The sequence below is a fragment of the Myodes glareolus genome, chromosome 4 (genome assembly GCF_982192425.1).
Source record: "Myodes glareolus chromosome 4, mMyoGla1.1, whole genome shotgun sequence".
Lineage (NCBI taxonomy): Eukaryota > Metazoa > Chordata > Mammalia > Rodentia > Cricetidae > Myodes > Myodes glareolus.
Window position 1 is genome coordinate 74,426,772 of NC_142029.1, and position 16,383 is coordinate 74,443,154.

The window sequence follows — 16,383 nt, forward strand, 5'->3', positions numbered from 1 at the left end:
AGCCTGGCTAACTCTTTAAGAAAAAGAGTTTATTTGAGCTCATGAACCTAAAGGCCCAAGACAGGGTGAGGCACTGAGAAACAGGGAGCTTATGCAAATGTGTACATGTGTGTGTATCCCTTGACCTACTTAAAACTCCATCCGAATTCACTCCATAGCCCTGCTATTCAGGACCACTTTAGAGCCCCACCTATACATGCCACAGTCAACATCAAGTTCCACCCTCCTGACACTCACCATGGGAACTTGGTCTCAACACACAAACCCCAGAGAGACACTCAGGCTGTACCCAAACCTCAGCGATCTTCAAGATGAGAAGGCAAGGCTAAATCCCCATCCCAGACTCTAAAAATTATCGACTGGTTAAAAGGCAGCTGCAAGTCTTTAGCCGTGGCAACAGCGTGGGCTACAGAGTGGCCGGCCGTGCCATCAGTCAGGTCAAAGACTGAAGAGCCCGGAGTGAGCAACAGAGTCAGCCAGGGCTTCCAGTGGGGGTTGTGCTGGGTACAACCTTGAGGAGCAAGGCAATGGAGAGAGGAGGCTTCGGGGAGCCTGGGAGCCTGGCAGCCAGGCAAAGGCACTGCTGTAAGAGTCCGCATGGGAGACAGTGAGGAGACACCTGGGCAGAAGATGACAACCAGGGGCCAAGGGGTAGGCAGGATAGCCTAGAGGGGAGGGGTGGCGTTAGGACCCTGAGCAGGGACTGGAGAGGAAGGAGGATTTCTCTCTGAAGGAACTGTACCAAGCCTTTGTGACCAGAGTCCGAGACTGAAGGAAAAGGGTGGCAGTGATGATCCCGATGGGGAGGTAACAGGGATGCTTTGGCAAAGCAGAGGTGACTGGTTAGCCTGGGCTTACCCACTGGGTAAGATGTCTATACAGAGCTGGGGTAGCCTTCTTGACCCTCAGAAACTTAATTCACTGTGATAGGTTATCTTCCTGGTGCAGAAAACAAGACTTAGGGACCCAGCAAAGAATCCCCCTAAGCCTGCTGCTTCCAGAAGCCTGCCTCAGTTACCCCTGCCTCAGTTACCCCTGCCTCAGTTACCCCTGGCTGCGACAACAAGGTATCACCAACCAAGTTTCTCAAAACACCACAGACTTACTCTTTCAGAGTTCACAGCCTGACGCAGGGTGTCCCTAGGCCTGTGTTTGCTTTCCTGAGGCCGCCTAAGGAAGCATCTTTGCTTCTTTGCGGATTATAGCAAATCTTAGGGTCCTTGCTTGAGTTGTGGAAACGTTGTTCCAGTTCCTGCCCCTACCGCCATATGGCTTTTCCCTGTGGGGTGCTGTCATCTTCTCTGTGTGTCCTTTCCTAGCGCCAGCTCCAGTATGACCATCTCATACTTTGAGGGCTAGTGGATTTCAGGAACTCTCTTGGAACTCCACAGTCAACCGTCTTGAGCTGAGTATGAGCATCTCTTAGCCAACCCACCCTCATAGTCAAGGGCCCCAAGTTCATGCCTCCACAGCAGGGGTCAGCAAGCTAGGCCTCAAATCTGGCTAGGGTCCAACCTGGCCAGCATCTGCTGTACCAGGCCATACTCCTTATTCATTCCCTATGCGCTGTCTGTGGCCTCTTTGGCACTGCAGTGACCCACAACCGCTAACCACTTGGCCCTTTCCAGAAAAAGCTTGAAACTCCAACTCTGGGGTATTCTCAGCACTGACCCAGAACTCTTTCTCTTGGTAGCCAAAGAAAAGCGTTCATGTTTTCTAAAAGGATTCTGCCAATTCTAAGCCGTCTTTAACCGCCAACTGCCACCCCCCTCAAGCCTCCTAGGGCTGTGGGGGGAAGGGTTTAATGAGCTAATTCGTGGAAAGCATTAACCACGGTGCATGCACACAATAAGCATTCAATAAATGTTAGCTATTATTATTACTACCTCTTTTCCAGCACTCTCAGTGGGGAAAATGGGCCCTGCCATCCCCCACCCTACTTCTGCTCTTGCACACCTTGGCCTACGGCCAGGAGAAGTGATTGCCCCATTTTATAGCTGGACAGAAGAAGGCCTAGTGGGACTGAGGGCAGCAGCTGCACCCTCCATGCATCAGAGACAGGCCTGCAGTTTGAGGCCACAAGGTCCCACCCTTCTCAAGGACCCAGAGTTCAGCACCCTTTTTGCTTGTGTACACACTCTTCCCACGAGAGTCCTAATGCCTGCATCCTTAGGCCGTGGATAGCTGGAGTCTCAGGGTGCCTGCAAGCTCCCCAGGGTCCTTCCTGCCTGTTCACCAAGGCCGGGCTGGTTGCTGCCACACAATTTGAACTAATCTCACACTTCAGGTGGAGCTTGCCTAATCAGGGGCGACAAGAAGCCGGAGCGGGTGCAATCAAATTAACAACGCCATGGCCTGGCTCTTTAAGAACTGGAAACAAAGCAGGCAGCAGAAGGCACCACCACCACCCCCCTCCCAAGCTGTCCCAGGGGAAGCTTGCTGAGCTGGGCTGCCACTGAGGCTGAGGCTGAGCTGAGTGGCGGAGTGGAAACTGTTCCCACCTCCCGACGTGCCAACGATGCCCCTTTGTGGTGGCTTATCTCAGACTGCCAAGCAGGTCCTGTTCTTGTCAGGGAGCTTGTTAACACGGAGGGGACACCGGCTTTGTAGGGAGGGAGGAGAAAAGACTAGGTTTGAGGGGAAGGAGTCTCCCTCACCTCTCAAGCTGCTTGTAATCCTTTGGAAAACAAAAAGCTCCGAGAGTCCCAGAGAGAGAGGAACACTTTCTTCCCTGACAGGGTGGGCGTACAGAGCTCTGAGCTCTGCTCCAGGGCACCCACTGTCTCTGAGAGCTGAGTCTACCTGGGGACAGAGAGGAGGACTTCTTGGAGCTCATTTCATCTCCCCAAGCCGTCCTTTTCCACAGAAGGACCTGGGAGAAATCTGCAGAGACTGTAGTTACATGCTCAGAAATACTGCAAAACCAAGGTCCTCCCTTGGTGGCAGAGAGCACTGACTTTGTGGTCACGCTTCCAATTTTGGTGGCTTTAGGGACTTCCTGTCTGAGGCAAGGGAAGAGACAAGCATCCAGCCCTGTGGTTCTTCACTCTGGTCATGTACGGAGCAATAAGCTGAGAGTGGCCCCACCCCGACCCATTAAGTCACAACCCCTAAGGGTTGGGTCTGCACCATGATAGGCTTATTGGTTTTGCTTTTTTTTTGGGGGGGGGTTGTTGTTCAAACAGTGTCTTGCATAACTCAGACTCACTATTTAACTAAGTAAATAGTTAGGGCCAACATAAGATGGCCCTGATGTTCTTGCCTCCTATACCACTCTGCCAGTCTATACAGTGCTGAGGATTGAATCCAGGGCTTTATACATGTGAGGCTCAACTGCTGAGCTACATGCCCTAGGTTGAGTTATTAAGCTTCATAATAGTTCTCAAGTGTCAACAGGTATGCAAACTTCCTGGACCCTCCGTAGAACACCTGTCTGGGAGAGCAGACTTGCACCCTTGCTCCCCAATTCCAAGACTAATTGGTTTTCCCCAAGTCAACCTCCACCACAGCCCTGGCATACGAGTGTCGGGCACCTGTTCTGCCTGTCCCCAACCCTCACCCCAGCCTCTTCCTCTGCCCAAAGTCACAGGACCAGCAAGTTCCCAAACGCCCTGAGACGGACTCTGACCTCCACTTACTGGCTGGGCGACCATAGCCTATTGGTTCCTCTAAACCTCAGTTTCCCCTTCTGTAAGGATTCAGTATCTTCCTTCCCAGTGCCTGGTGCACAGTAAACCCTCAATCAAATCACATTGTCATCAGTTTCTTCCCATTCTCCCCGCAGGGCAGAGCTTCTCCACTGGGTATTCATAGCCAACGTTCCCTCCCCAGTGGCTTGAGGACTGTCAGAAATGGCAGCTGAGCTCCCATCACCAAAGAGGAGAGGGAGGGAGCCTGCCAAGGAGGGAGCCTGCCTCATTGTCTCTGCTCCTGCCCCAGCCCCACCACATAAGGGCTGGCCTCTGCCCACCCCCACACCCCCCACCCCACTTACCCCCATACCTCATGCACCTCCTGTTTTCTGCCTTCTTCTGAACTCATCCTAAAACTCATCCATGGGGTGTGTGTGGATGCAACCAGGACGGAGACTTCTAGGTTAACACTGCATGAAGGGACATGGTGAACCCTCGGGGGCTTGATCTCCTCTTCGTGGGTCCCCATGATGTGACTCCACACAGCTCACTTAACTCTCTGAGTTTCCATCCTGGTAGGGGTGATAGATCCTGGTCTATCCTCCTTTGAAATAAAGAGTGAGGCTCTCATCAAAACATAACGTGGTGTTCCGCAAACTGGAGAACTAGACCTGTACCGGCTCAGGAATTGAGACCTGAGGAAGCACAGGGAGCTGGGAAACGAAGCAAATTTTAGCCCATAATGCAAAGTCCGAGGACTCTGTATATTTGAGACCAGCCTTACATACACAGTAAGTTCCAGACAATCAGAGCTACAAAACAGAGAAACCCTGCCTTTAAAAAAAAAAGAAAGAAAGAAAGAAAGAAAGAAAGAAAGAAAGAAAGAAAGAAAGAAAGAAAGAATCTACCTACAAGCCTGAGGTTGGTGGCAAACAAAGTATGTGGGGAGCAACTGTCTCATGGTGTTTTAAGAATCTATCGGCCTCTAAAATCAAATTAAAATGTAAACAGCAGTTGATCTGGGCAGAACCTCAGGGGCAACAGGAGCCAGCCTGAGAGTAATTTCACAGACAGACCCGGTAACATCGGATTCCGACAACTGTCCTGTTGCTGAAATTCATTTCCTCTCTCCTGGGCTGGCAGCCCCGGGGAGGGCTCTGGATCCCAGGGAGGGATGGCCGCTCTCTGAAATCAGGGTTCCCCACTCTAGATCTCTACTGCTCACTACTGCACCTGCCATTAAGGCCCCACGGGACCAGAAAGAGGCCCAGGATTTAGATCTACAGGCCTACCCGGGGGTGACTGGACCACCATGGCCCATCAAGGCTGCCTGAGGGGCGGGTGGGGGAGAAGGGAGTCACAGAACACCACAGAAGTTCCTCTTTATAAATATGTGCCAGGCTGGGGCCTACAGAGACTTCTGCACAGGAGTCCTCCCATCAGACCAAGGAGATAGCACACAGGAGAGCCTGTCCAGGTGGGATGCCTTGCAGGAGAAGTGTCCCCATGTGATAGATGTGGAATCAGGGAAGGACCTGGAATCCACCAAGCTGCTGCTGTGCCCTCTACAGCAGTTTGCCCCATGTTGGACACTCGAGTGTTACTTAACCGAACAGGGATAGGAAGCTTCAAGTGGATGGGCCTGCTGCCCACCAGGAGTCTCTCAGGGTCACCTCCCACCTTTAGGGAACAGTGTGGCGATCCCACAGCTATCATTAGCATATCTGCCCAGGACTCTGTCCTGTGCCTTCTGTCTGGGTTCCCTAAATCTGGGGTCCCTCCCTCGCTCCCCTGGGTCATACACTGAGGCTGTACCAGCAAGCACATGGAGGCCACAATGTTTGGTGACAACTCAATCGCACTTCTGAAAACCGGAGACCATGGGCAAGGAGGGCAGGCAGACAGATGGTAAGAGGTGACCAGCTCCCGCCAGCACAGTTCAGAGGATGACTAGGCCCTGCTGGAAGCCTCAGGCTCCTGCCTGAAGAATGGGGCCAATGAGACTCATTTCCTGAGGTTGGCATCAGGAGAGCTAACTGAAAAAGAAGCAATGACTCACTGCGTCCAGAGCACTGTAGGTGCCAAGGAGGCCATGGAGCTAGTGAAGAAACAGTGGGCACTGGGCCTCACTGCAGGGGACAAGGCACAGAGTCCCTCTGAGGAGGTCACTTAGGAAAAGCATACAGAATATGCTGTCACATGGCAAGTTTAACACCACGGAGGGCCACAGAAGTGTGTGTGTGTGCGTGTGTGCGTGTGTGCGTGTGTGCGTGTGTGTGTGTGTGTGTGTGTGTGTGTGTGTGTGTGTGTGTGTGAGACAGGCAAGGAGAGCAAATGGGGTCAACATTTGCTGACCCCATTCCCTCTATGGTGGGTTTGAGATGGTTGTTGACTTGTTAAACCTGGCTGTCCATCAGCCCCATCAGCAGCAGGAGGACAATGGAGAACACCTGACCCTTAAAGGATTAGACAGACCCTGAGGGAGAGAATGGAGGTGGGGCTCTCTGTTATAGCTGCTGGCTGGCAAACAGACTGTAGGGCCCAAGAGGGGCTGGAGATTCCTATGTGCCAGAAGACAGTGCCTCAAGTCCCTTCTCCAAACAGTCAGCTATTTTTCCAGGCTGCCTTCCCCTTTCTTCTGAGCAAAACACAGCCCCAGAGCCCAGAGCTGTGCCTCAACCCAGCCTCACCAACCCTTCTCTGTAACAACCATAGCCATCTGCCTAGAGCCAGAGCAGGGATCACACTCTTCCCAAGGCAGCCATGCCACTAAGTTTCTCTCGGGTCAAGCAGGAGGGCTGCCTTTCTGTCCTTTCCGAGGTCTCCTCATTTCCTGTGGGTTGCAAATTCCATTTCCAGTGGATCAAGTTGACCTCAGCCCTACCCCAACCCCAACTCCCAACCCCGACCCCATCAATGCTCTCTGTTTAGTGAGAACTCAGAACAAGACAGAATTTCATGAGGAACTTGGCATTGTGATTCTCTCTCTCTCTCTCTCTCTCTCTCTCTCTCTCTCTCTCTCTCCTCTCTTCTCCTCTCCTCTCCTTCTCTAGGTCCTCTTCCTCCTCCACCTTCTTGTCCACCTCCTCCTCCTTCTTTATGGCCCTTGTTGTATTGCTAAAGCTGTCTCAAACAATCCTCCTGCCTCAGCATCTCCACCCCAACAGCTGGGATTATAGGTGTATCCCACTGTGCTCAGCTGTCCGCCTCTTTTCAAGTGCACTAATCCCGCTAGCAGAGTGGTCTTGGACAAATCGCTTCCCTTAGCAGCCTAGCTTCTCCCCTTGTATGAGCTGTGATCCTGCCATTCTTTTCGCTCCATCTCTGCAGCGCATCAACACGTAGCCTCAATATAAAGATGTAAGAGAGATAGTTTGCATTTCTCTTCTTTTTACTTTTCTGAAGCCTGGTATCTCTTTTACATTTGTGATGCCTCTCAGTTCTCCCCACCGTGTTTCAGATACTCAGCAGTGCCTGTGGCTGGCGGACGCAGACTTAGCGGAGCTGATCTTTATCTGGCCGTTCTGATTCTGTGAAATCGTCTGCCAGAAACGTTTTAAGTGAGGAATTTGGTCCACATGGGTCGAGCTAATGCTTCCCTTAAAGCATGTGTCTGGGGGCGGGTGTTTGGAGCCTGGTGGGACTGGTACTGTACCAGTGCATGTACACTCATTGTGTCCCCACTGCCATTCTATGGGACACAGAGAAGTTAACTTAAATGTGTTGAAGGCCTAAGAAGCCCATAATGACAAGACTAGAGCCTAGGCCACCTGGCCCCCAAGCCTTCAAGCTCTCCTCCTCCTTGCCTTCAGTGGCTTCCCTGGGCTATCAATAAGGAGAACCTTGGGGTGTCTTGCCTGGCACTTGTTACTATAAACACATCTAGCCAACGAGAATATAGGGAACCAGCCCTGATATTGTTGCTATGCGGAACTGAGAAGCCAAAGATCTCTGGGGACCCCGCTGCCTCTGGCTACCCACTTGTCTGACTCTGGGTACCCCTGATTGGAAAGCCAAGTGCCCTGGAGTGGGTGTACAGGTTGTACGCTGCTCAGAGGTGTGCCAACTATAGGGTGGGTGGAATCTGCCAGATCTATGCTCCACTTGGCAAGGTGCAGGTCCTAGCACGAAGCTGCATCTGGATAGACAGTGACTTTACACAGGGTACTGCAGGCCTGTGTGGAAGGCAGGGAGTAGATAAGCAAGCTTCTCGGTGTGGCTCAGAGTTGGGGGACTTTCCCAAAGACTCTTCCTCCCTATTGCCTTCCCAGACTTTGACCTGCGCTAAGCCTGACGCTACCCTCATCCTCCTTTTTGTACACACACACACACACACACACACACACACACACACACACACACAGGATCGCCTCTTTCCCAACTACCTCAGGCCCTAGGCCCACCCGGTGGCTCAGATTCAGGCCTTGCTCATTCCCTGCGGGTATTGCAGAAGCAGCTGGGTCTCCCCCACCCCAGCATTCCCACCCTCCTGTAAAACTTGGAGGCATCTGCAGTGCAAGGCTCGACTTGTCGATGTAAAATCTCACTCTATATTCCACCCAGGTTTATACGAGTGAATTATGCAAATCTTTGATGGAAAAATATTCCTGCGCACATCCTTGAGAGTGTAAAACCTTAGTCAATAATTCATACTTGGATGTCTCTGACTGCGGGCTTTTTCTTCATTATAACTTACACCTCGTTATTTGTCTTTCGCATTTTATTGTATATTCTGGTGTAATGTCGTGCATTATAAAGTTTATCTGCTTCATTATTTGATGAGTCGGGACTAGGGAATGTGCTGAGACATTGGTACAGGGGGCCTGGGGCTAGGGCTGCCCCACCCCCACCCCACCTCAGATCCTGCACATGGAGGCCCGAGTGAAAATAGCTGGCTGTGCGGTGTGACCTCGGGGAGCCTGAGGGAGCAGATGCTGCCCTCCTCCTTCCTGCATCTGTTCAGATCGTCCCTTCACCCTAGGTATCTGAGGCTGCATCCCTCCAGGCCCATCCTTCCCTTCTCCAAAGGCTCCTTTGGTCATAAAAGTCAGATGAGTCTGGAGAGTTTGTTGAAATGATCAGTGTCTGGGCTAGTCATTAAAACTGGAAGGAAAGCCACGGCTGGAGAGATAACTCTGTTGGTAAAGTACTTGCTGCACAAGCAAGAGGACCTGAGTTTGATTCCCCAGAACCCATTTAAAAAACTGAGCATGGTGGTATGCCTGTCATTGGAGGCAGGAGGGTCCCTAGGATTAGCTGGCTGGACTGGCTGGCCCAATCAATGAGCTCCAAGTTCAACACCTGACATCAATCTCTGGCCTCTGCATGGGCACGCATGCGTGCACGTGAGCACACGCACACGTACTCACATACACTCACACATATACTCTCATGCATGCATACACACTCACATACATACACTCATGCCCACACACACATACTCACATACACTCACACACATACTCTCATGCATGCACACACACTCACATACATATACTCATACCCACACACACACGTACTCACATACACTCACACCCATGCTCTCATAAATGCACACACACTCACATACATATACTCATACCCACACACACACGTACTCACATACACTCACACCCATGCTCTCATAAATGCACACACACTCACATACATATACTCATACCCACACACACACGTACTCACATACACTCACACCCATGCTCTCATAAATGCACACACACTCACATACATATACTCATACCCACACACACACGTACTCACATACACTCACACACATACTCTCAAACATGCATGCACACACACACACACACGCACGTGTACGCACACACACAAATACTCATGCATGCAAACAAGAAATGGACAGCAATCCAGGAGGACACTGGAGGGAGCAGGGGACTAAGAGGAGCCACTGGAAAGAACAGACTTTGTGCTAGTGGACCAAGTTCTGAAACAAGAGAAACCAGGGTCTCTTTATGCAACATTGCATGACAAGCCAATGGCAGTCAAAGGCGAGCTTCTCTCTGATCAGCAGAACTCAGTGTGAGCAGACTCCACATGCTAAGTTTTAGTGAACGTTTGTGGCAAGTGTGTCACGCCCTCCTATACATCCCTAGAACACTCCTCAGATGTCTCCTGTGTTCCTGTCGCCCACAAATACATCTGTCTTCCCAGTCCCTCCATCTAGGTCAGAACTGGATGTATTGCAGCATGTATACCCAAGGCCTGGCACAGCGCCTTGCAGTGGTCTGAGAGCCCAGCACATGTTGGTTTGAGTTTCACAGAGGGCACGAGCTGAGACTTCAGAGAGATTATGCTAACTCCCCTCCCTATTTCTGGTCAAGACACACAAGTCCTGAGGAGGCCCTGGTATTGGTAAGGTTCCTTGCCAGGCAAGTGGAGGGAACCTCCTGAGGACCATTGAGGAACTTGGTTATGCCTTGGTAAAACCATATGGTCAGCAGATGGGGCAGGATCTGGTAAGCCCTAATAGCATTGCTGGAAGGTCTTCCATAATGTCCCTATCCAGACCTCCTGTGGAACAAGCTAAACACACCTCAGCCACTCTAACAAGCAGAGACCCTGGCCTTAGAGTATGATCCTGGACCTGAGGGCCAGTGAGACCCCCGACATCTACAGAGCTGATTCAACGGGGCAATAGATTTGAATGTGGAGAAATCACATTTTTTTATGTTAGTCTCTAACTGAGATTTAGTCATTTCCTGTGAACAGAAGCCACAAACCGCAGCAGTAACGGTGTGTGTGACTGTCACCCATAGAAATACACAGATATTTTCATGTCATGTCATATTTATTGTAGATCTCTCAAAATAGCATTAGTGCTCATCACTGCTACAAAAGCATGGTAATATAAGACAGTAATTATAAGGCCTGCTGCCAGATCTTATCTCATAAAGAATAAGCGCAAAACATATTGATGTGTGATAAACAATATCCAAAGTTTGCTTGTTAGTGTTTTTAATATTTGCATAACTGTATTTCAGTATAACTGGGTTTTTTTTTTGTAGCTATGCTGTGCATATGAAAAGTTGGTGCTTCTAGGAAGGGTCCTGGAAGTGTAAGAGAAGGAGGAAAGTGCCAGGCGTGGCAGCAGGGTGCCCTTCCTTAGGAGGAGACCCTCTGAAATTGGGCAGTGAAGAGCGGAGCCTAGCGGGTGGGACATCCAGGGCAGGATTTGTGGATGGTGCTGGGGCATTTGGGTTTGAAACAGAGCGGAGACCAGGGCTTCTGTCACGCAGGCACCTCCCCAAGGCTGGTCTTGGGGTATTCACAGCCCCTTGCCTCCTCTTTCCCAGTCCCAGCCATGATCACTTCCCACCCCAACACCACCATCGCCATCAAGGGTCACGCCAAGGAGCTGAACTGCACTGCGCGGGGCGAGCGGCCCATCATCATCCGCTGGGAGAAGGGGGACACTGTCATCGACCCAGATCGAGTCATGCGGTATGCCATTGCCACCAAGGACAATGGTGATGAAGTGGTTTCCACGCTTAAGGTGGGTCCTCAGTCCCGAGACCAGGGGACCCCATTACATTAGGTAAACGGGGTGACTGAGAGCCCTACCCTGTACCTCACAAAGTACCTACCATTCCCACACGTTGCTCCTCTCCACCCAGGAATTTCTACTTCAGAACCTCAGCCTGTCTCCTTTCTGACCACCACAGCCATCGTCATGTGGGCTTCTCAACCCCTCTTTCTTGCCTGGGCTCCCTGAGCCTCCTCTCTTTTCCTTGGGGACACCCCTACCAAGCCTCTTTCACAACCCTTCCTCCTTGCCTGAGTTCCTCTATATGCTCATCTCAAACCTTCTGGGAAGTTAAACCCTTGATAGAGGCCCTCTGAACCTCCCTCCCAGCCACCCCCTAGATTGTCCCCCTCTGAACATTTTCATCCTGTCTCAGCTCAAGCCAGCCGACCGTGGGGACTCCGTGTTCTTCAGCTGCCATGCTATCAACTCATATGGGGAGGACCGGGGCTTGATCCAGCTCACTGTGCAAGGTACATTCTCCTACCTGCCTGGCTGCCCTTCCACCTGCCCTAGGACCCAGAGGCCCACAGCTAAGCTGCCTGCTACTATCTCACTTTTCCTCCTCTTTCATCATGGCCCAGAACCCCCTGACCCCCCAGAGCTGGAGATCCGAGAGGTGAAAGCCCGGAGCATGAACCTGCGCTGGACTCAGAGATTTGATGGAAACAGCATCATCACTGGCTTCGATATTGAATACAAGAATAAATCAGGTAGGTGCTAGGACAGACGGTGAGTGTTTGCCTACTGTGACCCCTTGTGGTACACAACCTGTCTGTGCCTCTCTGATGGGGCAGCAGCAACCTAAGGCAGACTCATTGGCACTCTACAATGTACAGAAATCTGTGGCTTCCAAAGGAGGGGAGAGTGGCTAGCCTAAGAAGCTAGGGAACAGACTGAGACATCCTGTTGGGCCAAGGTTCTCCAATGTAGGTCTGATTTACAGGTGCTGAGTGCGGGACTGTGGGCTGCCTCTGTGGGGGTGGCATGGCTCTGCAGTGTCACCTGGATGGTCTTGGTTTGGAGTTCAGTGAGATTAGGTCACTGAGTCACTGCTCCCAGATCCCTCCTCTGCAGCCCACAGACTCTGTGCTACCGCCACATCACTGTGAGACACTGTGGGGCAGAGTCAACACCAGGTACCCAGGAGGTGCAAAGCCCACGATGGACCCCAAGCAGTGGGAATGGTGCAGGGGAGGAGGAAGCAGAGGGAGCAAGAGGATAAACTTACGGCTCCAGGGCAGGAGTGAGAAGAAAACCAGACTTCTCTGGCCCTTTTTGTGCCTTCAGAATCTGGTACCAAGGACCTATACTGGTTTCTCTATATCACTAAAAATAAAAGGTAGGAATAGTCTGGGGACCTCAGGCCTTCTCTTCCCTCTTCTGACCTTCTCCTGCCAATCCCAGCTCACCTACTGAATCCTAGCTTAGCTCTCAGATTGTACCACCTAGATCCTTCCTGCCCCATGTGGCACAATACCTGAACTTGGCTGACTAGCCTTGCCTCCTGATTGGTCAGTCCTCTCCCCCAAATTCCTTGCAACACCTGTCACAGGCCTGTGGTGACAAAGGGGCTGAAGGCAGACACTGGAGTGTGCATCTCTGATGTGCGCTGGAGTTGCTGCCTACCCAAGGTGTGTCACCTCATCTCTGACACAAGCTGCTACCCAAAGGAGTCCTACCCTTGAAAACGTCCAGTCTAGCTGCAGATAGACACCCAGAGACCACACTGAATGCAAAGGAGGGGCTGCAGCTCGGTCAAGAGTTATCAAAAAAGGCCCCCACCTGGTCCCTTGTGGATGACTCACTAAGCTAGGTGAAGGGGACTAAGACAGAACACACGACCTGCAGAGAAGAGAGGAGGGCAGAGCCAGGCAAGGCACAGCCCAGGCCTCACAGACCCCAATTGTGGGCACTGCACTGTGACTGTAGGTGTGCATTGGAGCAAGGAAGGGAGGACAGTCTTCAAGCTCAGCTTCCGCTGCATAGAACCGCTGTGTCTGAGCTCCCAGCACAGCCTCCCCACCCCAGGGATGGATGCCGGCTAAAACCTGGCATCCAGTACCAGAACAAAGAGGTACTTGCCGCTCTGCAGGTGATGACAGCAAAGAGACAGAGGGGCAAGGAGTCTGAGTATGTCCGCCTCACATCTAGGCCTCGCCTGAAGCTGAGCCCAAGCCCCCCGGAAGCACACAGTGATGTCATCTCACACAGTGATGTCCACTCTATCCCCCAACTGGGCTCACATCTGGGGTGGGTAATGGGTGCCTGGGAGGTCTTGCCTCCCCTCTCCTGTGTCACCTATCTGAGAGAAGAAACAGAAGAGAGGCAGCCAAGGAAACGTTGTTCTTAAAACATGTCCGCATCTCCCTCCCTACCCCATCCTATCTGTCTCTCTTCCAGGGTGGGGAGCTGCATAGCTCAGACCAGGACAGGAGAACCATCAGGTGTAGATTGGATGGAGATGGAAATCTGGAGCTGAGCTTCACAGGACCCTTCCCACAGGGCTTTGCACACTTAGAAATCCAGAGACCTGGGATAGAGGCCCCCCATCTGGCACATCCTGGCATTTGAGAGCAATAGGTCCATGAGAACTTCAGCTTGTCGTTGAGACAGACAAAGGGTGTGAGCAAGGCACAGCTTCCCTGCCTCTAAAGTGGGTGCAGAATAAAGAATGTTAATGGGGGAAGATTGTGGAGAATTCTAGAAGCAGCTGGCATAAGGCTAGAGAGAGCCCTTGACAAATGTAAGCTCCCCTCCCCCTATAGCTCAAACACCTTATGTGGAGGTTTAGAGTCCTATGGGACTTGCAGGCTAAAATATGTATGTCTGTCAGTCAGTCACATGGACCAAGTGCCAATTTTTCCTCTGCTCCCAGAATCATGCAAAAGTCATGGAGTAGAAAAGGAGAATGAATTAGGAAGCAGAATGTTGCCCTTGAAGTGGGAACACAAACTGCATGCACGTACATACACACACACACACACACACACACACACACACACACACACACTTCCAGAATCATTATCCAATCAAATGCAATTCACTGTTAACTGTATTGCATAAGAATGGAGAATTGTATCCAAGGGAACAGAAGGATGACTCAAAGGAAGAAGGAAGTGGGCATGTTTATATGTGCATTTGTGTGCATATGTGCATGTGTGCATGAGCGTGAGCATGTACGTGTGTGTGTGTATATGTGTGTGTGTTGTGTTGTGTTTAATCTCACCTCTTTGCAGCTGTGGAATGGGAAGATGACAATCATTCCTAAATCTGCAGACTTGGAGTGACCAAATAGCAGAGTTGTATGGCATTTAGCAAGTATTTTTGAGCAGCTTTGAGCATCTCCCTTCATTTTTCTTAAAAGGTAGGGTGATATTTGAGACAAACTCTTTCCTTGAAGTTGGGTTGACCCGGAACTCTCTGTACAACTCAGGCTAGCCTCAAACTTGTTATCCTCCTGCCTTGGCCTCCCAAATGTTAAGGTTATGAGTGGGCACCACCACACACAGCAGACAGATTTCTTGCTTTTGTTTTGTTTTGTTTTATGTGTTGGGGACTGAACAACCCAGGGTCTCTTGGATGCTAGGCAAGCTCATGAGCTCTAACCCTTGGGTATCCCTTTGCAAAGTAGAGACAGGAATCCTTCATTCTCAGCGAAGATGTGAGGATAAAGGGAGCGTGGTGACATACATAGAAAAGCCTTGTTTCCATTCCCTCCCTCCTGCCTCCTGCCCCAGACCACACCCAAGCTGGGTCTCGACCATCTGCTCACAGTGCCCTGCACCTTGGCCAGGTTTGCTGCCACGTTGCTCATCATGCTAATTTTCCAAGGGAAATTACCAAGCCTGCCCTTTCTAAGCCATCATGTTCACGCTGTCTTTTCCCGGCCCCAGGCAGCAGAGTAATAATACATGAACGCTGAATGATAAATAGCGCCGTCCACACAAATCTATCAGATGGCACCGCACACCCTGAAAGATGCAGATGCCACATTTGCCTCTGTTCACCAAGCTCAGAGCAGGGCGGGGCTTCTCTGAGGACAGCCTTCAAAGCCCACAAGACTGCCTGGTGGGCCGGCCAGCTTTGGGGGCTGTCCTGGCCCCATGGTGGAAATCAACATGGTTTAATGTGTCGCACTGTGGGAACTGGGGTGCGGCTGGTACTGAGACACTGCCAGCTGCTGCTGGGACCCAGGGGGTGTCCGTGTCACTGGGGAGTATCATGCAGGGGGTGGGCTTCAGAACTGTGATGCAAGAGAGGAATCAGACACACAGACTAGATTTGTGTTCCCCTTGAGGCTTTCTTCCTTCCTCCCCAAGTCTTCTGCAGTGAAGTGACTCCTAAAACGGCCAAAGCCCAGGCTCCTTTTAGCAAACAGCCTTCAGAGCAGAAGGTACAGCCATCTCCCCAGCCACTTCCTTAGCTTTAAGAAGAATATTTTGCATCATAAACCCTTTGATGAAGAAAGGAAGAGAGAGCCCTTAATGAAATATGTTAATCTGAGCAAGGCAGGCACATATGAAAGGGAATATTAAAAGAGACAATATTCACCAAATCCAGTGCAATGTTCCCAGAGAGCAGAGGAGGGAACAGAAGAAAATAGGCCCCCATGTTCAACTGTTTAGCATCGGGGGGTGGCCAAGATCAAGCCTGGGTATTCGGGAGAGCCCTCCAGGCCTGATTCGGCTGCATTAGGAGAGAGGTGTTTTAAACCAGCATCAAAATCGATGTGAGAACACAAGGTCAAATCTACCTGCAAACAGCTGACAAGAGAAGGAAAGGAACTGCTGTCTGGGACAGCCCCTCCCTTGCCATCCTGTGATTGACAGCTGAGGAAGGCAGGGGAGGGAGAGACAAAATACAGAGGTACTCTAAATCCAAAGTAAAAGTCCAAAAAGGTGACTCTGATCTAAAAGCCAGCAGTGGGTTTTGAGAATTCAATACTTGCAAAGTGGGGGTGAGAACCAAAGCTTTAGACATCACTTCTGTTTTCAGAGAGAGGGTACCTGTTTGAGCAACGCCCCTAGGACAGTGAGCCCCAAAAGTGAGATGCTGTGGCATGGCTGTGATGAGGGCTCTATATGAGTCTGGGGAGCGATGGACATGGGCTAGGATTATGGGGCCTTGGTCCTAATGTGAACTTCTTCTTCACCCAGTAGCAAGGGAAAGGGACTGAAGAGTTTCATGAGAGGAGGTGGCAGGGTCAGA

At 51.2% G+C, this 16,383-nt stretch overlaps 1 protein-coding gene across 1 annotated transcript in view; it reads left to right on the forward strand.

The window, feature by feature from the left end:
- Dscaml1 (DS cell adhesion molecule like 1) overlaps nt 1–16,383 on the forward strand; it is a 331,942-nt gene that overhangs the window by 271,267 nt on the left and 44,292 nt on the right. The window contains exons 12-14 of the mRNA XM_048417297.3: nt 10,943–11,142; nt 11,549–11,645; nt 11,757–11,885. Of these exons, the coding sequence (XP_048273254.3) occupies nt 10,943–11,142; nt 11,549–11,645; nt 11,757–11,885 (426 nt within the window). The remainder of the gene's footprint in view (nt 1–10,942; nt 11,143–11,548; nt 11,646–11,756; nt 11,886–16,383) is intronic.